The sequence below is a fragment of the Ptychodera flava genome, chromosome 5, assembly GCF_041260155.1.
Source record: "Ptychodera flava strain L36383 chromosome 5, AS_Pfla_20210202, whole genome shotgun sequence".
Lineage (NCBI taxonomy): Eukaryota > Metazoa > Hemichordata > Enteropneusta > Ptychoderidae > Ptychodera > Ptychodera flava.
In genome coordinates this window covers 42248136-42275843 of record NC_091932.1, presented here as the reverse complement: position 1 = coordinate 42275843, position 27708 = coordinate 42248136, and the positions used below count along the sequence as shown (strand labels likewise).

Genomic DNA, 27708 nt, shown 5'->3' with positions numbered 1-27708 from the left:
GTTTGACCCGTACCTCTCGAGTGCAGAATTAGAACGCGTATACCTCCTTCATGTGGGTCACCGAGTTACAGTTATTGCTGCAAGTACTGAGTAGGAGGATCTGAACTTTGTTGGCGGCAACAGATTTTTACGCGGACGCAGTTTTAATAAGGTATTTCTCAACATCAGGGCGTATTGTTCATTATGTCTGTCTACCATCGTTTTTCGTAGCTATGACTGAGAGTTTGTTCAGTGACGCGAACGGGGTCATGATCAGTCCGAGCGACGAGATGATAGTGATATACTCATACTGCCAGATGAATGTACGACAGGTTTGTATCGCGATATCCTACTGTCATGTCAGTATATGTACCTTGCTCAAAGGCAATTTAATCAATTTAGTTTCGCCATTCTACTCCCGGTAAGGCTTCAAGCTACATGAAGCTACGGTACTGCTACTAATTTTAGTAATTTTAGTAATCTGCCAGGCAGAGTGCTAAGTGCTACCTTGAATGTTAATCGTAAATGAACAGTCCTTGCGCCGGTATTGATAGAACATGGACCCCAAGAGCATGAAGGCGTACTTTGGAGAGATACCGACAGAACATGCAACACGGAAGTTGACAATTCGTAAAGGATACACGTCAATTGAATTCTGATTCATGCTTTTTTCCAAATCCACGGTCAGCTGCGCTGGCTGTCATGTAATGTATGTCCAACCATGGATGTAAAAAATAGATCCATGGTCCAACTAAGCGTGATGCTTCGTGGGACCGTTTCACAGCTCAGACAAGAGCTACTGCCACTGGAGGACTGTGATTGTTAAAACCGAACAAAAGTGTTTTTGTTTTTTTAATGACGCATATTTAATGTAGATCGTTCAGTAAGATTTGTTTAGTTTGTTTGTTAATACGCTTATTTATTGATACTGTCACGATAGCCGTAAGAAAAAGGTTGATTTTGGTTACGGTGAAATTGCTTCTTCGGGCTGTTTCTAAATGATCAAATGTCAGACCGCAGTGAGGTTTTTTCGGGGGGGGGGGGGCCTTGAACTTGAAAACTATATGTTGATGACACAGGTAACTTGTTGTGCAGGCAAAATATCGGTACACCATGACCTTTGGACCTTTTGGGATGCCCCCTAATAAATGCTTGACCCTTCAAAGTTTTTATATTTCCCCATTCACATAGTCTTTAAATATTTAGATTTTCCAACCACGAATTTGATGTGTGTCATGGTTTATTTCTCAGAATAGAAGGATGTCAAAATCTTCCAGTGGCAATCAAGAGAACTACTTCACAGAAGAGAAATGGAAAAAAGCATGGCAGATGGGTGACATTGATTTCCATTTGTCTGAAGTCAACAGGTAGCTATATTTGCTTGATGTTAGGGATGCATCATCAAATCTTGGGAAAGGCTTGTCATACAATTACATCTTGTTTTTTTCAAAATATTGCAAATGATGGATTTCAGATTTTGTGTATCATGCATGGTACTTTTTTCAAAGTTTGTAATTTTTTTTGTCTGTCAACTTTTATGTGAATATTTGTTTTCTTTTATGAAATATGCTTAGTTGCCAAAAATTTGTGTTAGCAATATTATGTTGTCTGCTTTTTTGTCCAATTTTAACCTGTCACCAAGTACCTAGCAACAAATGTAGCCCTCGACGCCCCTCGGCTAATTCCCACAAATAAAGTGTGATAATCTATCGGGCAAAAAACAAAATACCAGATAAACACTATCATTGAAGTAAATGATTTATGTGCATTTATCAAATTCAAACAGAATGAATGAAATAAAGGAATGGCTGCATTGTGTATGGCAAAAAAAGAACGGCATGTTGCAAATTTGAAAAAGCATGTTGTTGTGACGTACAGTACTTGACAGAAAGGAAAATGACATGTTTAGCAATAAATCTATGTTGATATGTCTATTTGAAATATATGTACATACAATGTATATTGTTTTGCCGTGAAATGTCACTGATTGAATTAACTCTGAATAACATTAATTTGGAAACAGTCATGAATGAATGAATGAATTGATAAATACATCATTTTACTTTTATCAACATTGATTTTAAAAGAATGTTGACCACCATTGCGATATTGTTCTACAGCACACTGTTGAAGCACTTCAGTAAACTGGTTGATGGGCGGAGTGACTTGAATGTTTTCCTGCCACTCTGTGGTAAATCCCTGGATTTGAAATGGTAAGCTGATTTGGGTAATCTTTTTTCTCTGTCCCGAGAAATTACAGTTACAGTCACTGGGGAGAATGTTTGTAATGTCTACATACGTTCATTAACCTTTCGCAGCAAACTGCAAGTATTTGCAGCTACAAGTTGCATTTCATTTGATATGTCATCTATTGAATGTCAATTGAAGGTCTCAGTAAAGATGTTTATTGTTGCTGGCCCTCTCCCCATTACTAAAATTCTTCATTTCCTATAAGATGTACGTTTTCCTTTGGAACATTGCTCCCCTCTAAGTTAGGTGCTTTACCTCCCCCAAGTTTTTCAACCACAGCATTCCCCTCCCTCTGCGTATTTTTCAGTACCCACTGTCAAAATTTTCTCCCCGCCCACTGAATGAAATGAAATTATTTTCGCCCACAGGAAATAGTTGTTTTCTCTCCTCCCCCCCCCCCAAGCTGATTAGTTTTGAAATGTGCCGGCCCGCTGAAAAACTGCGCACGAACACCTTTCTGAACGAACAGCTTTGTTTGCAGCACCTGATGTATGAACACAAAACCATCCAATTTTCAAATTTTTGTTTGAAACTCTGATAAACAAATCTAATATTTAGGCCTAATTATCTTTAAAGGTTAGTGATACAACAAAGAAGATTTTCCCCACCAAAATAAATGATTTAGATGACTTACAATGATCAACAGGTGTCATATATAGAAACATTACAATGTAATTAAAATCGCATGACTTTCTAATATTTTAATAGTAAAAGCATATGATTAGATAACTTGTTTTAATCTGTTTGTAAGTCATTTATGGAAGTCTCTAAAATCACCCAAAATGTTCTTTACAAAATACATGAAGTATTTTAACACTTTCAGATGCCCCACAAACCTATTAAAAATTGACTTTCAGTATTAAATGGGTCGTAATTATAAATAGGTTTATAGGATATTTTCCATATTTATTTTTAAAAATAAATGTCCAAGGACTTCAGTTCCTTTTTGATAGATTTTTAGTTCTAAAAATATACCAGAAACTTATTCATATGAGAAACTATTAAGCAATGGGGCATTAATTTGGCAGCCATGTTGGATTTGTGCAAATTATCGTCGTGCTTTTGTAAAACATCCTTTATGCCTAAGAAATATATTTAAAATTAAAAGTCACTGAAATAGCTTGTTTTAATATGTGGTGTATGAGTGAAAATGTCATTTGTAGGAATTTGGGCTGCCATGTGGGATTTATGCCTATGTAAAACATTGTGCCTCCAAAATCATTTGTCCATGCCAAAGAAATGTACTTTGACTTAAAAATCACAGAAATAGCTTGTTTTTGACGTAATGTTAAGGGGGAAAAGTTATTTTACGGGAATGTAATAAGCCATATTTTATTTATGCAAATCATCAAAGTTCCTATGTTAAACATTATATCTCAAAATGATTGTGTGTGCCAAATAAGTAATGTCAGACTTTAAAGGTTTACTGTCACCTTTTCCAATTTTGCCACAGTTACCATGGAAAGAGAAAATCTAACCAATCACCGACTTTAACACTTTCACTGCGTAATTAATTTTAATACATGCATTCTTGTGCGTAGTTTTCTATGGAAATATAGCCTTATAAATATTGATTTACATGCATGAGCTGTATCTTTGTAATTATAAGAGTATTCGGGACAACTTTTTCAGTGAGTATTGCAATATGACAGAGCATCATACAAATGCACAAAAGGTCATGTGACACACCTAGAAGGTCACGTGATCATGGCGGCCATATTGGATTTTACAAAAAAAATTCAAAAAATGTTGCATTTTTTGTTATTTCAATATATAAATGTATTTTTTTTCAGCGTAACACTTTAAAAATTACTACTTACGTTTCATTAACTCAAATTCAGTAGGGGGAACACATACTCTAAAACATATTCCACATAAATGAGGTTAATATGCATATTTATTACAAGTTCATCTTCGAACAACAGGTATCATCTGGCATTCAAAAGAGAGCTATATAATATATAAGCTTATATACTGGTAGCTAGTCCGATGTGTAATTGTCATTGATAGATTGATGTCGTACAACATCCACAGGATACCCAATCAACGTTTGTGACGTCGGTCACCGGCCCTTTGTCGCACTTTTCTCTCAGCATGCTCAGCTGGCCTACCTTCCTGTCTTGCTTGCAATCTCTGTCTTTGCTCACCTGGTTCAGTAACATATTCAAGTGTGGTATTAGCGTGTATTTGAAATTTGACTTCCGCTATCTCCGTCGAGTTCAGTTTCACGATCAGTGACAATTCCCCTATCACTTACTAGAAAAACATGCTCAAGGGCTTAGTCGGTGTTAAACTGTGCCTTCGAATTCGTCGCCATTTTTAAATACTCTCTGACAGAAAAACAACAACCGATCACACGATCCTTACAAATCACGGCGGAGAAATGACCGAGTATGGCGGCATTTGTTTACAAATTTGGCGCGCATGCTCATTTAGGTTTGACCTTCACCTCATACGCCACGCTAGGCTTCAGGAAATAGTCAACTAACGTGATGTAGATCAGACAAAGCCAACGTATATCGAACGCATATACACGCGTACATTCTTGGCGCGTTTACGCGCCTCCCGCAGTCTGGCCGTTGGCGCAGAATGCGCCCTCCCGCGGTGAAAGTGTTAAGTGGGTGGCCGCTTTTTCAAAACAGCGCCCTCACATGGGCATTTTGAATACCAAGGAATGCCCCTTTGACCATATATGGGCATATTTAGATTACTGGTGACTGTATACCTTTAAAATCACTGAAATAGCTTGTTTAAAAATGTGATGTATTGCCAATAATGTTTTTTTGTCAGACAGCTGGCAGCCATATTTGATTTATGTAAATTAGACATATTTCCCCAAGGCAGATTCAAGTCAACTTTTAGTATGTTGTTCTGGGTACCTCTCCATTCTGCATTCTGAAGAAAAAAAATCTGTTGCAATTTGTGGTGGGTCTAACCCTATTTTGACTGGACTATTGGCATACTTGACACACTGATATGATGTAATTGATCAATAACTTGGCTTGGTTCATGTGCAAGTATCGATCATCAATGAGATTTCAGTGTATTGCTGATTTAATTGAGGACCCATGCAAGTACCAGGCAGAGACTAAAACTGTTCCCAGCTAAAGTAGTGGAATAGATAGAAAGAGAAGATAAGTGGAACAGAATAGTGTAGATGCACGAGTTAAAAGAGGATTGCATCAGATGTTTTCTTTACTGACTTTTCGTAAGCCATCTTTGAAAATGTGGCAAGACAAGATCACTGGACACAAAGAAATTTTGTTTGAAGTGTTAGGGAGTCAACTCACACCATAAATTATTTAGAGCCCCCTAAAATATCACTTTTAGTTCACAACCAAAGATGTTTCCACTAATCTTCAGACGTCTCTCTACTTCAAAAATATCAACAAAAATATCAACTGTTACTTCATGCAAAACTTCCTATGTGAATCACAGATAGAGGTTAGAAATATCCTAAGTGGTTATAGTTCATTTCAGTTCATCTTGTGTGATTTCTATTATAGGATAGCTGACCAGGGTCACAGAGCTGTTGGTGTGGAGTTCTCAGAATTAGCAATAAAGTCATTCTTTTCAGAGCACAAGATAGAATACAGCTCCACCCCTATGGAAGGTGTGCCCAATGGAACTGTCTATACTGTAAGAAAACTTACATTCCATAATTTATTGCTAATTCCACACACACTGCACTCCATGGAACATAATGTTTCAGAGGAAATATATGGCATTTGGACTGTCATTTTATGATATCGATATATTTTACTTTACAACTTCAATGAACATTTCAAAAAGATGTACTAAATAGTTTTTTTCCATGGAGTTTCTTTTGTTATTGTGTATATAAAAATTGTTGTCATCATTTGCAGACTTTGCACAATAATAGTTGTTTTTGTTTATTAGTGATTTCATTTTTTCATAATGATATCAATTTTTGTTTGATTGAATTTTCAGAGTAAAGATGGCAAAATCAAATTGTTTCAGTGTGATTTCTATCTATTTACTGAGTAAGTGAATTGTTTTCAAAGATATGTCATTTCAAATTTCAAAGATAACCATTTGTCTGTTGTATCACTGCCTGATCTCAGTACAATTCATAGTCAATTGTGTTATGCTCCCTAGAATCTCATTTGTTTTCAGAAATTATCAATCAATAGTGTGGGTCAAACCAGTAGATATCTGGTACTGAAGTGGATATGTACACATCCTTCTCAGAATAGTGATTAGACATCAATGGAGTGCCATAATTTTTTGCGCATTGTTGTGTAATTCTTTTGTATATGGCCTGGTAGCCTGCAAAAACAATAGGCTGTTTGCTTACATACTTATGCCTTGAAGTCCACCGACCTCCCTTATTGCAGTGCTTTGATGTGTGCGTCATTATTAGTTGCTGTTTTTGTGAAATTTGCAACATCAGTTATACTGGCCAATTCATTTACTTATTTGTTTATTTACTCATAAATCAACTTGTTTATTATTTGTATTAATGTTGATTGATTAGTGGAGTATGTGCTATTTGAAAATTGCAAACTTGTTTTGAACAGAATGCATGCTGGGAAATTTGACATCATGTGGGACAGAGGATCACTTGTTGCAATCAATCCATCTGACAGAACAAGGTTAGTTTTCATATTTTCTGTAATTAACTCATTAAATACAAAAACTATCCAGCTGACAGTTTGCAGTGTTCTGAATGTGGCTGGTTTTTTCAGTGAGTATAAAAGTATTGTACTTATTTATTTTCCCAACCAAGGTTCAAGTGATAGTAAACTTTTTTTAATGAATGTTTTGTTATGATAATTATATGTAAAGGATCTGTTCAGCTTGAAATTAACAGTATTAAGAGTACTCTGTTGATTAATTTGATCCAGATAACATTGGTGACCAACTGACCATAAACATGTGAGAGACACTGAAGGATTCAAATTATTAACCCTTTGAGTGCCAAAGTCAATTTTTGTCGACTTTATCATATGTACACTGGTCAATTTTTTTCTAATTTACATTAAAATTTTGATAAAAATCTATAGCCAATCAACTGTGATGTCCATTTGGTCCAAAATTATGAAAAAAATTGTAAAAAAAATTAGGAAAATTGGTAGAATATTGCACTAAAATTTTGGCAGGAAAAATTATAGCACTCACAGAGTTAAGCTGGAGAAATTGCTGTATGAAAACATTTAAGAGCGAAAAACAATTGAAGGTACAGATTTTCTAATACGAGAATGTCAAATGAATTTGTACAATGTGATCATAAGCAGATTTTTCAACATTGTCTTTAGGGGACCATAGCTGTAAGTTTTGATAAAATTTTCATTACATTTATCCAAAACATACAGCATTTTCTTCCTACTCTACCATAAAGCAAAGCCCTGCCAACGCTGTGCATTGTGTACTGTACACAGTGTTATTGTTGACATATGAATTCAAGTCTCGACTAAACTTCATTCATCCAAAATAACATTGGATGTTACACACCTACAGACAGTGTTGACAAATTGAAATCAAGTAGTTTGATATTACTTTTTTGGACACGAAAAAAGGAACAGACAAAACGACAAAACAAAAGTTACTTTTGTTGTGTCCGTTGCTGAATAATTGTACTGGAAAAATATCAGAAATTACAGGTAATCGAACTTTAATACATATTAAGTTTATGTTGCACTGAACCAACACCCGTTTTTTCAAAAATAAATTTATCATAAAAGATAAAAATGAAACCTCTTGGTACATTCAAGAAGCAGAGAATCTAAATTTTGTATGATGGTAATAGTTTACTGAAAGGATGTGAAGGTCTTACACATTTCGGGTAAAAACCTCAATTGTAATACCAATAATAAAGGAAAATTAAGTCAAAAACATTACTACTTTATAGAATTTGATATCTCATCTGAAACTGGGGTTTATGCAGGAAAAATGGACAATTTTTTTTTGCATCAGGAAGTGAAACTGACATCCAAAAAATCGATTAAAATCATGATAAGCAAAATTGAAATGACTCTTATTTAAAATGTAAGACATTTACCGGTACTTGCGAAATAAAGTTGTTGTTTTGTTGTGCAGTATTTTTAAAGACTGTAATGCGAGAAAAAAAGGGAGGAAATTTGGTGATTTGCATACATCTGCATAAATTTACATATATTTCTCTCCCAACATACAACTCATTTCATGCTGAAAGGTGAACTCTACAAATATTTTAATCTTTTATGAACAAATTACTAAGAATTGAATGAATCTTAGCCGGAAAGATGATCAGTATATGCTGTGTTACATGCACGGCCCCAACAACCCTCATATCCAGAGTAACATTTACTGATCACTTGATTGTCTCTCAGATATGTTGATAAAATGACATCGCTGCTGAAGCCAGATGGATCCTATCTTTTGAGTTCTTTAAACTTCAATGAAGATGCTTTCAAAGGTGAGAAATATTCTCAGGAATTGTACATGAAACTAAGATCCAAAAATGTTTATAGTACATCTCATGTTGGATGATCAAAGTTAATGATTTAATTTATGCAAAGTGTACTGATGAGCAGTATGAAAGTATGCAAATGAATTGATAACTTATTTTCAATGGAAAATATCTTTCAGCTTATTGTTGTACACTGTTGTTGAAAGTTTAAGGCTGTCAGTGCTTAGAATAGATGTAAATTTTGGTATTTGCTTATCATCTACATGTATTGTCTTTGATCATTGTTCTTATATGATAGCATTGTGTCTTTGCTGAGGGAAATCAGGAACATATAATTTGTCATCCAGAACAAAAACAATGCCTTTTACATGTATCACAAATGTGCTGCCAAGCTGGCATGTATTACATTTGCATCAATATTCAGCCTGAAGTTTGAGTTAAAGACAAATAATAAAGACTAATACTGGTAATAGCAAATATGTGATGCAGCACACATGCATGTTTGAAATGTCAGAGGAGATTAATTTTGGATGAAAGGAATAGTAACCGAGAATAGGTCATCAAACTATTATAACCACAGTTTGTCAAAAATACAGCCTATTGTTACTAAATTTAATACCAGTGGCAAATTTTGTTAAAAATATATCCACTGAGTTTTGACACAGTTTTGTTCATAATTTCCCCTTCCGTGATGTTTGTAATTGTATCCAGGTCCACCCTTCCCTATTCCTCTAGAAGTTGTGAAGAGTCTTTTTGGTGAGTAAATACCGTACCTTGATATTAACAAAATTTGTACATTCTTGGTCTCAAAGCATCACATTATAGCTGCTTCTCTAAAAATATCAGTATTTTTAACAAATCCTTTCCACAACTGTCTCTGAATGATGCTGTGTGTAGTTTTATAATAGAGTTCGAATTACATGTTTTCTCAAATGATTATGACGTGGAATGCTAATTATTTTTTAAGATTTCTGACTTAAACAGGAATGTTTTGGTAGCACTAATTTTCAGGCTTTCACATTTATTCAATACTGTTGCAGTTGACCACTTGTAGGGGCTCATTAAGGCTCTTGGTGTAAGGAAAATGTTCAGTGTTGTAGATTTTCAAAAATAAAAAATTTCAATCATCAGTAAATATTGGGTAATAATTCCTCTTGTTCCACACTTTGCACATTGACCCGCTTTTAATTGTTGATTTGGTAGGGGAATGGTTGAAAGTTTCATGTAGGAAAGTTTGATCAAAAGTTGAAGTCTTTCGCTCTCAAGGCACATACATGTACTAAACCGGTATAATTTAAGTGTCACATATTTTACAATCAGTACCGGACCTAATCAAGATTGATATAAATCATAATACAATGTACTTACATTATTCAAGTACAATCATATCTCTGTTTTGACCATTGGATGCGAGAGATAGAATAACCCAAGCATCACTGATTTTGATTTCATTGTGTACAGAATTTCAATTTATATCAAGAAGGACCTAATTAACAGTTAAATGGTATGCACAAAAGTTGACGGTTGATGAAAATATAATGACTCATGTTTACACAACATAGAGTTATTCCATTGTAACTTCAATCTTGTGAATATTATCTATCAAAAATCTGTGTTAAGTTGAATACTTGTACATTTCCTAACAGGATAAGAAAATGATCAGTGATTTATTTGTTACTCTTTTGTGATAGAAATAATGAGAATAATATTCACAAGATTGAAGTTACAGTGGAATAACTCTATGTTGTGTAAAAATGAGTCGATATTTTCTTGTTTATGTTTTATTTCAGGGAATGCTTTTAATGTTGAGTTCTTGGAAGAAAATGACATCAAGGCTATTGATGAAGAGCTGGGACCCAAGACACAGTATATGCTTGAGCAGGTGACACTGTTGATATTTAAATAATGAAATTCCAACCTTTGCATGATGTGTCGGGGGGGAAAGATGGAGGGGGGGGGGGGGGGGGGGGGAATTTAGCATAAAAGAGGAAAATGAGTAAATGCTACTCCAAAGCTGGTACCAATTCAAAACATTTTCACACATATCTTTGGTTGCATTTTTTGTAGTGTGTAGAGGATTTGTCTATTTTAGCCGTGCTTTTGAAGCAATTTTGTCAAAGAATACATAACATGAAGTAAGATAGTCTATGTAAATACAAAGACATTAATATTTGTAACCTGCCATGACAATATGTTTAAAAAAAATGAGGGACATAAAATAATGGACAAAATTATTGAAAAATATTGTTAATGTTATCATGAAAATATATTTACTGCCAGATTATCAAAGATTTTGAAATTCTGTGATCCAAGAATTGTGGTTTTAATACTTTTTTATGAAATTATAAAAATTGATTTTAATTATACACCAAGCCTTTGAATATCGTCTACTTACCAGTACTTTCTATGTCTGTTCAACGGTGATGAACATCTGAATAATTCTCCACATAGCCTTAACTTTCTGAAGGAGACAGAAGGGATCAAAAACTTCTCTAGAATGCAAGTGTCCCTTTTAAGTTGAAATGTTTGGATTACTCCTTGTGAGAAATATATTTATCATGAGAGATCAGTACACATGTACACTTCCATGTACGTATCATCAACATCATTCCTAGTGAGGTAGTGATCCTCAGCTGATGGCTGTACAAATCCAAGAACATGTGGACACTGGTGGCGCTCTTCATGCTGCAGACCATCTCTCAGCTGCACCTCGAAAGTGAAAGACTTAAACTTTTGCTCAAACTTTCCTCAAAGAATATTTCAACCATTCTCTTTCAAAATCAAGAATAAAAGTCGGGGGTCATCATGCAAATTTTGGAACAAGAGAAACAAATGACTTAAGATTTACCAATATTTGAAATTCAAACTGGCCATCCCTGTGTTAACTATATGGAGAAAAAATAAAATTTTCGATTTATGAAAAACTAAGCCGGTGACGCCAAGAGCTCTAAAACAAACCCCCACAAGTGGTAGATCAGAAAAGAATTGAAAAAGTTTTAAAGTCTGAATATCCTGTCCCCGAGGCGCATTCTACCTTAACAGAATTGGAGTTCACTGCTCTGTTTTTATGATTACATGGTGTTCTATCAGCTTTATTTCTTAACAAACTATGAACTGTACACAACTTTGAAAGGAGAAAACAATCACTAAAATCACTTAATGTCATCAACCACTAATGCAAGGATTTGGGATGGCAGACTGTTGCTTTAATTTCCTGACTGAAGTATTTGAAATCTGTACTTATATTTTTCATGTGAACTATATTGCAGTATTGAATGGCAGAATGGCAACTTCATCTATATCCTGATATGTAAGTTCTTGAATGCAACTAATGTATGTATCATGTACAACAATATTTTGTAATCGGTTGAATGGGTTTATATATTTCAATGGGTTTCTTGAATGGGTTTATATAATCTAATCTGAAAGCATGTATGTACATTTTTAGTTTAATATCAAAATTGGACTAGACAATGGTGAATTCCATGACTCCATGACAATGTGACCACATAGTGTTTAATGTAGCGTCAAATATTTAAAGTTATTTTTAATGCTTTGAAGAGTATCTTCCTGCTACACAAACATGTATACCTTGTTCTTTGCATATACAATCAGAATGCCACATTTTGCGTGTGGAAAATCTTACTGAACCTCTGCGACCATCCCCATGACCTAAGAGGTTGACCATGACCTTTGAGTGAATGACCTTCACAAAGCTTTATATGCTTCAGCTTTGCGTGGCTTAGAAGTGAATTCAATTGTTGTGTCTCTTTGTCAATTTCACACGTCAGCTTTGAAGGTAATATATTGAGGAGCAACGTACACTATTCAGTTAATTGGTTTAGCAAAGGAGCTTGTGCAGTGCTTGTATCCTGAGCAGTGACAGAACACCATTGCATATGCACTCAACAAAGTAGTTTAAATAGATAGCCGGCGCCTCATATAATACATGTAAGTTTACAGGCTTTGCAAGGTGGACACAACACCGTCAAGGTATTCAGATTTCTAGAAAAAAATCACTGCATTCATTATTAATTTATGACCTGATTACAGAAAATTGATGTTAATTATGTAAATGAGCTAATCATCAATAAGTCACATTCCTCATACTTCAGCACATAGATTTGTAAAGACTATTTAAGTGACAAACCCTATGAGAAAGCCATATCCACTACCAACTTACTAATTGAGCTAGTCCAAATGTCAAGCAGGCAAAGGATCTCAGACAAAAAATAGTTCCTATTCTACGGTACACAAACACACTGTTGCACAAGGATGAATACAGGACACTAATAAGACTACATGGCACAGGGTTCATATGTGTAAAAGGCTCTTTACATGTATGTACAATCTTGTTCTTTGTGTACTAGGTTTTCACTGTCAGGTTGAAAATGTACCAAGTTTCCACGGTTGTTTTTCTTATTTGTTTCACTGAAATTGCATGATACCTTTGGTTGAATTGGGAGACTGTCATGTGATGAACCGTTATTCAGATGAATGATACTTGTTCCTATGAGTTGGAAATTTCTCTACCACCACAAATCAAATTGTTGTGATATCTTGGCAAGTAGTGTCAGCCTACTAGAGTTCAACTTGAATTTTGTCATTTCAGTGATTTTTTTTATTGTTTTTCCAGTTTAGGGTAAAAATGTATTTTCTCACAAAGCAGTCACAGGATTGGTGTAAAACTTGATTGGCAGGTGACTTTAATTGAATATTCTCATTCACTGAGAAATTAGTGATATTCTAATTTTGTAAATTATGTACAAAAAAGAATTTTTTCATGAATTAATGGTGGTGTTTTTGAAATTTTCCAATTAGGTTCCTGAAAATTGTCTGACTGGAAGTCATTGATCATAAACTTTGTTCATGTTTTTAGTTAAGATCAACTAACCAATATAATAATTACACTTTTTAAACAATGAAAGACTGATGAGTGGACCTTCTACATGTAACAGAAACAGTGTAAGGTATGTGTTTGATTATCAAATGTGGTCATGCATGAAGGGTTATGGTATGTGACATGTCCAATTGTAATTGTTCTCACCCAATAATTGAAGTCAAATTTCCCTTTTCTATCACAATGATTTATCCTGAAATTTGCATACATAATTTTCTCTGATACAGTATTTCTCATTTTCAGCAAAAATATTTCAGTATTGAGGCTTCTTGATAGTTTTTATATGTCCAACTTGCTTCTGCGCTGATCAAATGGGAGCATGTCATTGACACTATCTTTATACTTTTAATTGTTTTATCTTGAAATTGCAAATGAAAGACTGGCTATTTTGGTAACAACTTATGATTTTACAGTGAAAAATGACACCATGATATAGAGCAAACAAAAAGGTTGGCAATACCATCATGTTGAAAAAAAAGTAGGCACAAAGGGCAAAGGACTCCTGCACTCCAAATAACTGAACATATCTCACCTTTTACTCATAAATAAAGTTATAAATAATCACCTCTAGAAAAAAAATCAAATTTTACATCTACTAATTTTCTTCTACTTTTAGTCAGTCACTAAGTAGTATCTCCAGAGTACAAATACATATGAATAATTTGTATTGCAATTTCTTTGAGGTCATGCAACTTTTTATGTTATTTTGACTGGACTATTTGGCAAACAAACACCTGCCAAGTATACAACAAAGTAAAGGTACATTGTGCGTAACAAAAGCAAAGGACTGATCAAAATTGTTTTAGGAAATATCCCAAATTTGATTTTCAGTATGTCAGACAATAGATGCACATTTAAGACATAATTTGCACAGCAGGTCAGCTTAAAGTTTAATAATATACCAATGAGAGCGTACCCATTTTATAACTTGTCTAATAATTCTACTTAGGTCTGGTGATTGGGTTCCTGCTTGCCATGGACCACTATGGGTCATCATAATTTATGTCCAATATTAGGGGTGACCTTTGACCTTTTCCTATGTAACAGCAGCCACTGAGTTTTCTGAATCGCACAACTTTTTTATGGGCACTTGTCTTAGATTAGACCTGGGAAGTCCAAAAGACTGCATTTCCCCTGGGCTCTATATTGTTTTTATTTGAATGAAAAAGAGAAGTTTATCCAAATCTTTATTCATAAGGATAAACTACCCTTTGTGAAATATATTTCTGACACTTTACTTTCTCCTCCAATCAAATGACTTTCTTCTTCCATAAAGCACTGTCAATGTTTCTGGGAGCTTTGTTATTTTTGCCTTACCCCACTCCATAAGTGTGTTGTTAAGCAATAAAGTACATGATCATGTCTTTTCAAGAGCAATCACAGGGCTGTAGGTAGAACGAGCCAAGCGCATGTGGTTCAATTGTCCACGGAGTTCACTGCTGTACCTCCATGTCTCATCTCACACACACTCGTTATATGTTCATATATGAAAGGAAAAAGTCTTTAATACATGTCATGGAGGTGTCCTATACATGCATACCTACCATCACAAACAGATGTGCATTGTCACGTGCAGAGAGTGCTACATTGTTGAGAAACAAACAAACTACAGCATCTGTCAGGTATCTATATACCGTACTAACTAAAAATATGAATGTTCCGGACTTGGTGAATTACATACCGGTACGCATCATGGATGACACCAAATTAAAGTCAATGAGTGTCCTGGGATACATGACCCAGCTTCAATCTCCATACCAGCAATGACGACATATGATTGGTGGGGTTTTTGCACCTTACCTAACAGTAAAGAGCAGTTTAGGATCACTTAGAGACGAGTCAGCGATGGCCGTTACATTAGATGACAGGTCATCCTTCTGGAAATGCATGTGTGCTAATAGGGATGAATGCAATAAGTGAACTTTACGGAGGGAGGCTGTCAGTAAAATATTTAATGGATGAGTTGTGGCAGTTGTATAACTCCGTATGTTATAAATTACAATTTTGAAACTAATGTATTACGTGAAACCCTGAGATGGGATTACGTTATTGAGTGGAGAATGGTGAATTGGTATTTTGTTTCCTTGCGCAAGACCAAAAAGTTCCAAGGATAGCTGTGTATTTGATTCCATTCATTCTTGACATACTTTTTACACTTAGGCTATATGGAAATGAAAAGTTACTGATGTAGAGGTAGTAAAAAGGAAAGTATCACATGTGAAAAGTGAACATTTTTATCCATAATGTGTATGGCGGAGTACTACCTCAATGCGGTCAAAGGAGGGTCTCTATTATATATAGAACTGAAATTGGGCTGTGGCAGATTTTCTCTGAGCTGAGTCAGATGATAATATTCATTGCAGTTTTGCAGCTGTATTGAAGAGGTTTTGAAAGATTAACACTCGGTTGACTAAGGTATGTATAAATTTTATCAAACTGCATTCACACTGCTTGTATATAAGTTATAGAACTGTCAATGCAAAAAAATACCCAACCTGCATAATATTCTAACTGAACTCATGAGAAATTCATTTTTCATGGTGATAGAATAGTTTTAATGTGTATCATGTGGAATTCTTGACATATTGAATTAGTATGGTAGTTCTCATTTAATATTTCTTTTCAGTGGCGCTTTGTCTTTTTTTGTCTGCATGTTTTTTTATCTTTTCTTGCATGGTGTCAAAGTCAGGATTATCTTGCTCGTTTACGTCTTTGTTCATTCCTACTTGATAAAAAGTCATACCTCTTTGAATTGATTACATAGAGGGTCTTATCTCCAGTGATAGTGTCCTCTGCGAATGTGGCTCCGCTGCAGCAGAATAAAAAGTTTCCCATGTCTTGCATCATGTTTTCACACCGAGGGTGATTCTTGAAATGTCTGTTGATTGTACCTGCCAGTCTGCACTGCTCCTCTCAGTCATTGCACCAATTTTAATCCAAAGATAAAATTTTGATATGGTCTCTCATTCATTATCATTCATTTTCAACTTATTTTTAGTCCTTGTCTAGCAATTCTGCTCTTAGTCCAATAATTGCCACGTGGCTTGAGTGTAGAAAAAATTATGAAAATCCTTAAATGATTTTATTGCACACAAAATAAGCTGCTACTCCCACCCCCAAAAAGGACATCGGCCCAGTATCAGAATTTATTATCGATTGCCACACTCGAAACTGGCACGTATTGTCCATGTAAGCGTGTCAGCCAACATGTTCTGAGTGATGTTCTACAATCTATACATAAAAGGTTAACAATCTACAGGTGTGAAATAGTCTAAATTGGTCAATCCAGTCAAATACTGGGTCAATTGGTTTTTGGGCAAAGATCGTTGTTTGCCCAATTCTTTTATTTCCTCCATCATCTGATGGGTGAGATGCCCAATTGCAGAACCCATACAGATACAGTTTACCTTGGATGACATCTAGCCCACTGCCCCGTTCAGTAAGGAAGTGCCTTGGAGCAAAACCATGCTAGTACATGCATTGGACCCCTACTCCTGCCATAACAGGTCTCGAATGATCTCACCATCTTTCCATAGTGAATGCAGACGTATCCAGTAATTTAAACTCTCAAATGATGATTATACATACCTAACTGTAATTATGAACTGCATGCATTTCTCACAAATTTGACAATTTGGACTACCCTGACGGTATGCTAGTAGAGTATGTTACCTATTCTGAACAACTGTACCACACATACTATTCATACTATTAGTGGTTTCAGAACCACTTACAATGGTTTACCATTTTGGAGTTTTGGAAGATATTATACCTACGTGATGCTACTGAGCTAGAGTATATAACATTATGATTGAATTAACCCATTGAGCACCAAAGTCTATTTTTGCCACCTTTATAAAATATATACCACAGTCAATTTTTTTCTGATTTTGCCAAAATTTTGATGAAAAACAGTAGCTGATTAAATGTGATACCCATTTGGTCCAAAATTATGAAAAAAACTCACAGAAAAGTTCACAAAAATTGGTAAAATATTGCATTAAAATTTTGTTTGGAAAAATTGTAGCAGTCAAAGGGTTAAGGAAAAATTGATATGGCACTACATGTACCGTATGTGGACAAACTCCTTTTTGGCTTTTTCATTGATATAAAAAGTAGTTTTGTGCTGTTTATTTCTTGAAACATGCTGAAATGCAGATCACAACCTTGAAACTCTGCTTTCTTGCCTTACATTTTAGCAATTTTATTTGCCATAGGAAGTCAAGTCAGAATAGAAAACTCTGTAGATATTCGACTTGATCTCTCTCTCTCTCTCTCTCTCTCTCTCTCTCTCTCTATATATATATATATCCACTTAAATTTAAGTTTTGGTATTTTTCCTTCATTTCTTTCAGATAGAGATAAAATGTTCTCTGGAGAAAACTTAACTATCGAGCATTGGGATGAAGGTTGGACGGTGGGAAGAACTGCATTCCATAAATCAAAAGTCCATAGGTAAGTTATTTCTCCACAGCTGCCAGAGTTTGTTGTCTTTTGTTAATTAAAGCTGTTTCCTAGACTGTAATGGTTCAAGAACTTTAATGCAAAATGATAAAATGGTAACGTACCCAGTATCACAACGTCAGTAAAGCGCAGTAAGTTGATGCTTTAGAAAATTTGGTAAAATTTGTGATGTTTCATTATTCTGTTGCTATATAGCTTTGATTTTATTGATTGATTTATGAGTCCCAATAGAAGAAGTCCAGGAGACTTATGGATTGCCAATGGGCTCCATCCCAGCATCTGTCCATGGAACTATCTCAGACATGCCTGAGCCAATTCCTTTCAAACTTGGTACAATGGTAAAGCACCATGGCATTTATATGCATACACTTCAAGCATGTGTACACTTCAATTTAGTTACTTCCACTGGCATATTCCCAAATTACAAGTGGGGACTATGTCATTGTCAATGACTTGTTCCATGTGTATCAGAGTCATTGTTATCACTGATAGTTCAAATTTACATAAAAAATGTCGACTCAATTGTCAACAAATAGAGAGTAAACACCTTAACAAATGTATAAGTAGTGTTGATAAATTAAATACTGGATATTTCCTGGTGGCAGAAGGGAATAGTATTCTCTGCATGTTTGGATTATGTTTCAGCGACCCTAACCCAATCCTCCCCCCCCCAAAAAAAAATTAATGATATTCATACACATGTATGCATATACCCAGTATGCATCTTAGTCACAAATCACCGTGCAATCCTTCATGCAGTATGTCACAGGGCAAGATATGTAGAGAAATTAACCCACACAAGTAAACATTCAATTTTTAGCATTGTAGCAAAAGGTTGGTCAGATCTGTAATGAATAATATCTGTAACTGGTGTACTTTTTATGTAATACTTTACAGCACACTCTTGAAGCACTTCAGTAAACTGGTTGATGGACGGAGTGATTTGAATGTCTTTCGCCACTCTGTGGTAAATCCCTGGATTTGAAATGGTAATTAGAAAATAACATTTCATTGATTAAATATTTTGTGATCATATAATTAACTCACAGTATCTGTGGGCAATATTGTTCATAAATTTATAGCATCATACCCATCTGTCATCCAAAATCGTAAAGTCATTTAGGAGCTACATCAACAGATCGATGTCGGATGAAAATGTTACTTCTTTTAGTTTGGAGGTGGGGATTTTTACCCCAAAAAGTTTACCATGACAAGAATATTAAACTACCTGTAAGATTAAATTTCTATCAGACATTGAACTGTTGATGTTGCCCATTATAGATAATTTAATTGGTCATTTTTGTCTAAAAACAGCACTTTTCTGTGTTTTGCTCTGAAACAGTATACACATATTGACTGGCCATGAGGGCAACAGCATACGTCTGTACCCCGAGGGACTGAGTCACCCCCAAAAACAGACTGTTTCCCGAGGCCAGAATTCGCATAGGTGACTAGCCCAGTTACGTGCGGTTGATACATAGCGGCCAACACGTGGTATGCATAGACGCATACCACGCCCGCGGCGAACCACACGTACTGTGTGGCAGACGACAAAATGTAGTCATCGGAGGCGGCTAATATTTAACACGTAAAAACTTATGTTTATGTGGTATTGGTTAAAAATATATACAACTGATTTAGAATATTGACAACGACAAAGCTAAGAAGAAGTTTTCAAAACTGACCTGTGGTAAAGGCATTATAATGCTGTATATAAAATCTTCGCAGTGGGAGGTAAAATTCCGTCGTTCGAACTTATTATGGACTCCCTAGAATATCGTCAATCACACACACAACAAACCTTCGTGGATTTCACGTCATAATCAGAAACAATCGTAAAACTTCGGGATGTGAAAAATACGCTTGGGAATGACATGTTTTTATCGATATCTCGCGATCCGTGCGCAGTTGCCACCTCAAATATCGACCGTTGGCATTAAAAAATGTGTTTTAAAAATGTTACCAAGTGGGAGTGCCTCTTTAAAATATGAAGATGTACAAATTCAGCTTGTATCCATTGTCACAGGGAAATTTTTTCACAAAATGCTTCCAAAAACTTCATTCAACAAAGAGAAAAAAAATCATTTTTACCTCATCAGAATATCAATGCAAATGTTGATGGTGGAGTTAATCCTCTGATAAAGTCACCAAAGTATAGATGGTTATAGGCAGTGTGATTGTTGACTGAAAAGGAAGTGGCACAAGTGGTCAAAAGTTCAATTAAAATATTGAGTAAAGGGAAAGGAGACCACTGGAAGCTATAATTATATGCATTTATTGGAAATCAGATCATAAGTTGAATAGGGAAAATGATGTAAGACACAAGTATCGTTCGTACAGCCCCCCCCCCCCCCCCCCCCCCCCATCATTTACCTGTCTGTCAAGATGCAGCCATGTACAGGCCATTATCAAGGTTACTATTGTGCTGTGCATTTATCAAGTTCCTTCTTTTCATTAAAGATATTTCACCAAATCAGCAGCAACATGGATCAGTGGTTTCCAAAATGCTTGAACCAGTGGAGACTATTTGACATCATCATAACTTTTTTGCATTAATATTTTTCTAAATTATCACAGGATAGCTGACCAGGGTCATAGAGTAGTTGGTGTGGAATTCTCGGAACTTCCAATCAGATCATTCTTTTCAGAACAGAAGATAGAATACACAACCACCCCCATGGAAGATATGCCAAATGGAATGGTCCATACAGTAAGGAATTTTAAAATTTTTTGGTTGAAATCAGTAAAAACGGCATATTACCCCTGAAATATTTCTGGCACAGACGCTTAAATTGAATGTAAGGTTGAGTCAACAAAATTCTGTTTGTTCATGTCTAACATTTAGCTTATAAGACAAGTCAGTTTAAATCATATTCATGCATGTTTGAAGTTCTCCAAATTATCAAGTCTGTGAGAATCCATTGATATATTGGACTTGTTACATCCTTTGCTAGCGTAAATCATGCTTTAACCTTAAGCAACAAAAGAAAAGTAAGGCACAACTGAAGGGGCTTGACACATGCATTAAGTTTTGTGTAGACATATTTTATTGTTCTTCTGAATCAATCAAAGTATGTTTGCCTAGGTGTGCCCCATGCAATAATGGGGGAGGAACTTGAAACTGTTGCTGACAATTGTTAAAAAAACATTTACCTCTACAGTACAGCATAAAAGAAGTGATCTTAAGAGGTGCTTCAAAAACTTAGTGTATGTGATACATTCAATGAACTAAACTTGGCTAGCACATATTAGCTTCAGTCCAGGGTCTCGCACAATGCCCTAGCTGATGGCATAATTTTTAAACACATTTTCTGAAAAGCCACGCTTTTTCAAGTCAGCTCTATATGTTATACAGCTGGTTTACTGTCTTCACATCTAAATACATGTCCATTGAATTGTAACTTACATATTCAGTTTATATGAAAAACAGCATTGAATATTTAGAAGCTCATTATGATGTGATTGTCTTTGCTGGAATTCTTTGTTTTACTTTCAGAGAAACTTGTGTTCCATGGGCAGGAGTAAAACTGCTGAAAAACAATGTCTGGATAAACATGTTCAGACCTATTTCTAGCTCTCCTCTCTCCTCCCCCTCAAATATATCAAATGGTTCATCACTAAACAACATTCCACCCCATGCATTGTTATTACCACAGTCCCCCCACCCTTTGTGACTGAGGGACCAGCTGTGTCATTATAAGCCATATGATTGTCAAATTATAGTTTATATTATCGGTCTCCCTACATCCTCATCCACACTGTTCCAAAAACCCAATTACTGAAAGATACTGCAATCAGTGTAACACCAACAGTATTGAAGATGAAACACACTTTTTATTAGTCTTCAGAAATACAAAGTCCAAAGAAAGAACTTTTTCAGTAAAATCAATTTCCCAAACGACAATACTGAAAATAAGCTTATCTCTCTACTAACATATATTTTTACTTTATATAAACAAAGAACTACCTAGTTATATTTATTACTAGCTAATATAATTATTATACTGTAATACTTTATCTTTATTGAAGAAAATTTGAACTTATTTTTGTATCACACTTTTATTGCCACAAATGTGATGTAAATCCTATATTTACAAGCAAGCCATAAAAATATTATTATTATAATTATATTAAGAACTTGGAACGTGTGAAACAGACACAAAAAGTGTCTGAAATTGATGGAGTTACCTTTCAATTTGCACTTTTTCAGAGTAAAGATGGAAAAATCAAGTTGTTTCAGTGTGATTTCTATTCCTTTACTGAGTAAGTTAAAGGGACAAATTCGCTCTTTTTTAGCTTTTTTAATGATTTTTGTTCAAAACGAAAAGTTGTTTGTATTGACTACTTGAAAAATACAGAGAAATTGTACTCATTACTTCCACTCTGCTAGCAGCCAGACAAGATGAAACTTTTATCAAAACATGTAATTAAGGATATCTACAATAAAATAAGTGTAAAACTCACACAATATAGGGATTGCACTGCCAAATAAAGCTTTGACCGTATGCAAGATTTTGTATTAAGATCTTGCTACGATATTCACATAGATAAAGATAACAGCTTTCACCTACATAATTGTGATGTTTATTTGCCAGAGGAAACCAAGTGGCAATAGAAGTGCATTTGTGTAAAGATTATAAACAAAATCATTGGTTTACATCCTAAAAAACGCTGAATTTTAAGAAAATGCATTGCCATCATATCAAAGTTTTCCATTTCTTCTTGATAGAACAAGTTCAAAAAAGAGAGTGACTTTGTCCCTTTAAATATAATTTATTCATGGAGGTTTTCCATGTCATCTTAATGTTTACATAACATCACTGCATTCAACACATTTGATGTAAGTGAATTTTCTTATTTTCATCTGACATTGCTGGTCAAAGAGGGCGCTGTTGCAATTTTGCTAGACTAAGCTTAGTATAGAGCATTGTAGTTATTAAGCAAGGAAATTTATCTGTCCATGGCAAAATTCTCTTCTTCAAGCATGCGCAGAATATCTTTCCATTTAGGATCTTCCATGATATGATGCAAAATCAGCCATCACAATCGAGATCATGATTGATATTAAAATGGAAAATTTAATAAATAATAAAAATGAACAATAATCACATTTATTGCTTTCTAGTAATTATTAAAAGTTTACTTTCTATCGCAATATAAGTTTTTGAATCAAAACAAGGTGTTTCATCAAATAAACTTCCAAACGGCACATTTCAAAAGGAACTTACATATATCCTCCAATAAAGCTTTCCAACCATATTTTCTGAATTTATTTATGATTCATGTCCTATGACATGAGAAACATCAAAAGTTGTTCCAAATTAGACTTCATATTTTGGACAATCTATAAACTGAAATTCATTGATGAATGTTCAGTTATACTATATGCCAATTTTCCCACTTAATTGCTGTTTGCACTATAGGGTAGTGTGCTGCACTTCTGTAGAAGTATAAAAGGCTTCAAGCGTTAAAGGAAAGCTTTGAGCATTTAAACTTTAAAGGACTAAGTTTAAAAAAATTGTTTTAACAACTAAGTCAACAAAGTTGCAAAATGTTTCATTCATTTCACTGATTTGCTGAAGCAAGAACACATGCAGGAACTTAATTGATAACTTCTAATTTACATGTAGACTGTGTCTCTCAACAGAGAGTATGCTGGGAAGTATGACATCATCTGGGACAGAGCTTCACTTGTTGCTATCAATTTAGCAGACCAGACAAAGTAAGTTTAAGGGTCAGTAACTTTAACTTTCGCTAATTTTTTACTAATTTCAGTACGGCTGCCTGTGGGCCATATTGGATTAGGTTGTAAAACAAATTAAGGTCCACCCATATGTCATAGAGGGTATCATTACTTTTGGCCAGGTTTGAAAGAGTTTGCTTTGGACAATGTCAGAGAAATGACTCCAGGTGTACAGAGGGATGCACAGACGGATTGAGGAAAGCACTACCGGTACAGAGCCCAAATCATAAGTTTCCATGGATCCAACCAAAGGGACTAAGAATGAAAAAGACCAGAAGAGAAATACAGTAATTCATTATCATTTCCATTTATGCCAATATTCCATTACAGATATGCTGAAAAAGTGATTTCTCTTCTGAAACCAGATGGAGCCTACCTACTCAACACTTTTGATTTAACCAAGGCACTTTTCAAGGTAGGATTCTTTTATTTGAAATCATTAGCAAGCAACAGTTAGATAAACATCGCATAGGGATCTCTTTAGAATTCTATGGGAACTTTGCAGGATTTTGGAAGAAATTTCAAACATTTCTCATATATGGCTGTCACTTTGGACTTTGCGTGGATATTTGTAGGATCTCTTGAATTTTTACATGGAACATAGTCACTTATTTGTCCCATTGTTTTGTTAGGATTTAATGGAAATCTTGTGAACTGTTTTGAATTGAAAGAGTTAGGAATTGGGACACCACAAACAGTTCCTGTATTGAATATTGTCTGCAAAAGTTTATATGGAACAGCACATTCTTAATATTTCTCAACATTAAGGCTTTGCTTGGGAGGGGGCAGAGGGTAGGGCGACTCAACAAAGCTCATTAGATTTGAGTAGTGTCAGTCTTACCCCACCAAACTGCAAGAAAAGATAATTTGTGCATTTAGTGATATATATTTATGAATTTTGATATATTTATTTTGATTTGTAATGAAAGTAGTTCCTATGATGCAGTTTTTTACATATTTTCAATTTGTAATTCAATTTGATATTTTATTATTTCCTTTTTTCCTCATTCAGCCCCTCCCCACCCAGTGCCTTTCAAAGCCGTTCAAAGTCTCTACGGTTAGTATACATAAAAATCTGGACCGACTCATCAAAACTTTTCTTATATCTATCTGATCTGTGTTACTAGTGCCTTTTACCATACAGTCATGTACTTATTTAAGAGGGGAATTTTGGGCATAGTTTAGAAGGGGAGGGAAGTGTTCATGCAAATTTGCTGTGTGATCTTATGGTCTTTCCTTAAAAGAGAAGAGAAGAAACCAAACATTCAGACAACAATTTTCTTGTACAAAGAAATCTTGTACTAATGTGTAGTATATTATCTTTTCTTGTTTTCACCAGGAAAAACCTGTAATGTTGAGTTCCTAGAAGAAAATGATGTTACTGCAGAATGGAAGAAGATTGTATGCATTGAATATTTTCATGAAATTGTGTCTTTGTTAAAACAAAAGTGAAACTTTATTTTGATCAATGAACCAGGGTGTCTCAGATCTTGAATTCTTGAAAGGGACGATTGCAACTTTTGTGATGTTTCTTTATTTTTAATGGAGAAGTATGTTATATTTCCCTCTTTTCTTTAACCCTTTGAGTGTTGTAATTTTTCCCGCCAAAATTTCAGTGTAACATTTTACCAATTTTTATGAAATTTTTCTGTAATTTTTCTGATGGTTTTGGACCAAAATGACATGACTTTTCATTGGGTACATTTTTTGACCAAATTTTTGGAAAAATCTGAAAAAAATGTAAAGATCTAAAAAGAGTCCTTGGTATTTTTTTCTGTATTTCAGGCAACAGAAATTGACTTTGGAATTGAAAAAAGTTAATGAACAGGGTATAATGTTGAAATACAAAGTATTAGAATTGCAAACACAAAGCATTACGTACAAATTGAAGTGTTGTTTTTGTTGATAAATGAACGCAGCCTGAACAACAGGCTATTCCACACAACAGTACTGTCTTTATTCAAATGTTTCAACTCTGTATGCATTTCGACAAAATTTTGAGTAGAAGAACTTCTGTTTGACCAAAAAGAAGGAAAAGTGAGATTTCATCTTCTTTAATGTCCATTTTAATGATTTTGATCTGATGAAAATACCCTTTGAAAATCAGCAATAGACTTGCTCAAAGATCATGATCATGTTGATCTCAATGTTCTTGCTGTACTGTATATTGCCAAGATTTGAAATTTGTGAAGTAGCCACTATCTCATACTGTGTATAAGTAGACTAAAAGATTAAGTCTTGTGTGCCAGCTCCAAGGGGCTCCACCAACTCGATCTCAACTCTAACCAAGACAGAAGGAGCAATATCTGTTAAATATCTCTTCTCCAACAACAACTTTGTCAGTATTTATTTGTACAATCTAGTTTGCTGACAGTGTCGAGGGCACTGTAAGACTGCCCATTTTCTCAAAGATGATGAAAACTATGTTTTACTCTGTAACTGAGCATGATATTACGTTAATCAGCTTAAACCTCATTTTCCCTGTTATGTCAGTTTTGGGCAGTATACTTACACTGTGATAATTAGCCTATACTTCCCTGTCAGTCATAGTCAGGGTCAGAAGTCCTTCAGTCCAAAGTGCTACTGGTGCAGAAGATGTCTGAAATTATATTACTACTGTTTTGTACCCTCATTAGAAGGCATGTTTGTCAACCTCGCTTTCACCATTGCCTAAGGTTCTAATTCACCCTATGCACATAATGCAAAAAAGAAAAATATTCCAAAGATGTGTTATTTTACCATTTGTTTGTTTTTACGTAAATCAAATCAACATGTGTACAAGAATACCTTGAAAGTTTCATTCAGAAAAATGGCAGAAAAGAAAAAATGAAATGCGACATATTTAACCATTCTGTTATTTCTGTTACAAGATTGATGTTTTGATACGTTTTAGTTATTTGAAACCATTCTCTACTTCTAGCATAGCATAAACTTTATATAGTACATCTAAGATATGTGAACAGGTTAGACAAAAATGGCTTACATGATAATTTTATCTGTTCGGAATTTCAAATATATTGAACTTCTAGTATAGAGGATCATCTATATATGTGTGTAGTTTAGACAAAAACGACTAACACAATACTTTTTAGCTCACATTTGGTATACCAATGTGAGGTAATCGTATAAGCTGAATCAGTTCATTTGCATGCCATTTGCATGTCTGTATGTATGTATGTATGTATGTATGTACGTATGTATGTATGTCCGTCCACGTCAAAAACAGCTAAATGGCAGAACCTACTGTCTTAGTATTTGGTGTACAGGTGCACCTAGGAGTGGAGATGTGAATTTGTTCAAATGAACTTGTCAGTGTCAAAAATATTCAAATGCAGGGAGAAAAGGAAAACCCTGCAAATTGCTAAAACTCTGTAACCGTTGGTCAGATAGGGTTGAAACTTGGTGTGCAGGTTCCTTTAGGTATTCTAAAGTAGGTGTTTAAAATTTGGGATGAAATTTGCATATTTCTATTTTTCAGGTAATTTTTTCAGTTTTTAGTCAAAAAATGTTTAACTCTGAAACCACTCATCTGATTGCTTTGAAAGTTGGTGTACATGTTCCTCAGGATATGACCTCAGTCGAGTGTATACAAATTGAATTGAAATTTCATATTTGTAATTTTGGGGCAATTTTCCGAATTTTTGGTCAAATTTTGTTTATTCAGGAATAACTAATCTGATAGCTTTGATATTTGGTATACAGGTTACTAAGGTTGATCAAAATCAGTTTGATGAATATCGTGAAGATATCTTGAATTTTATATTTTTGCTGAATTTTTTTGGTTATTTTCTCATTTTAAGTAAAATTTCTTCTTCTCTAAAACTGCTAGCCCAATTGCTCTCAAATTTGGATTGGACGTTTGCAAGGGTGTTACCCTTCTAATTGTTGAAATTACGACAAAATTGGAAATATTACTGTTTTGGGGCAATTTTTGTCATTTTCGGTCAAAAAATCGTAAAA

General features: G+C 34.7%; 2 protein-coding genes across 3 annotated transcripts; both read left to right on the top strand.

The window, feature by feature from the left end:
* Positions 1–44: 44 nt before the first annotated feature.
* On the top strand, positions 45–11013 carry LOC139133993 (probable thiopurine S-methyltransferase). 2 transcript variants are annotated; one of them, XM_070700825.1, is made up of 9 exons: positions 45–151; positions 1236–1346; positions 2100–2192; positions 5736–5868; positions 6181–6233; positions 6771–6845; positions 8562–8647; positions 9353–9397; positions 10432–11013. In XM_070700825.1, exons 2-9 carry the CDS (start codon positions 1240–1242, stop codon positions 10545–10547), a joined length of 708 nt encoding a protein of 235 aa, XP_070556926.1. In that variant the 5' UTR covers positions 45–151; positions 1236–1239; the 3' UTR covers positions 10548–11013. The 2 variants fall into 2 exon arrangements, with proteins under 2 accessions (XP_070556926.1, XP_070556925.1); XM_070700824.1 differs by having other exon boundaries at positions 1231–1346.
* A 7927-nt stretch (positions 11014–18940) lies between these two features.
* On the top strand, positions 18941–25708 carry LOC139133994 (probable thiopurine S-methyltransferase). The gene is made up of 7 exons (XM_070700826.1): positions 18941–18994; positions 20583–20715; positions 22216–22268; positions 23653–23727; positions 24079–24163; positions 24761–24805; positions 25088–25708. Exons 2-7 carry the CDS (start codon positions 20683–20685, stop codon positions 25112–25114), a joined length of 318 nt encoding a protein of 105 aa, XP_070556927.1. The 5' UTR covers positions 18941–18994; positions 20583–20682; the 3' UTR covers positions 25115–25708.
* Positions 25709–27708: the final 2000 nt, after the last annotated feature.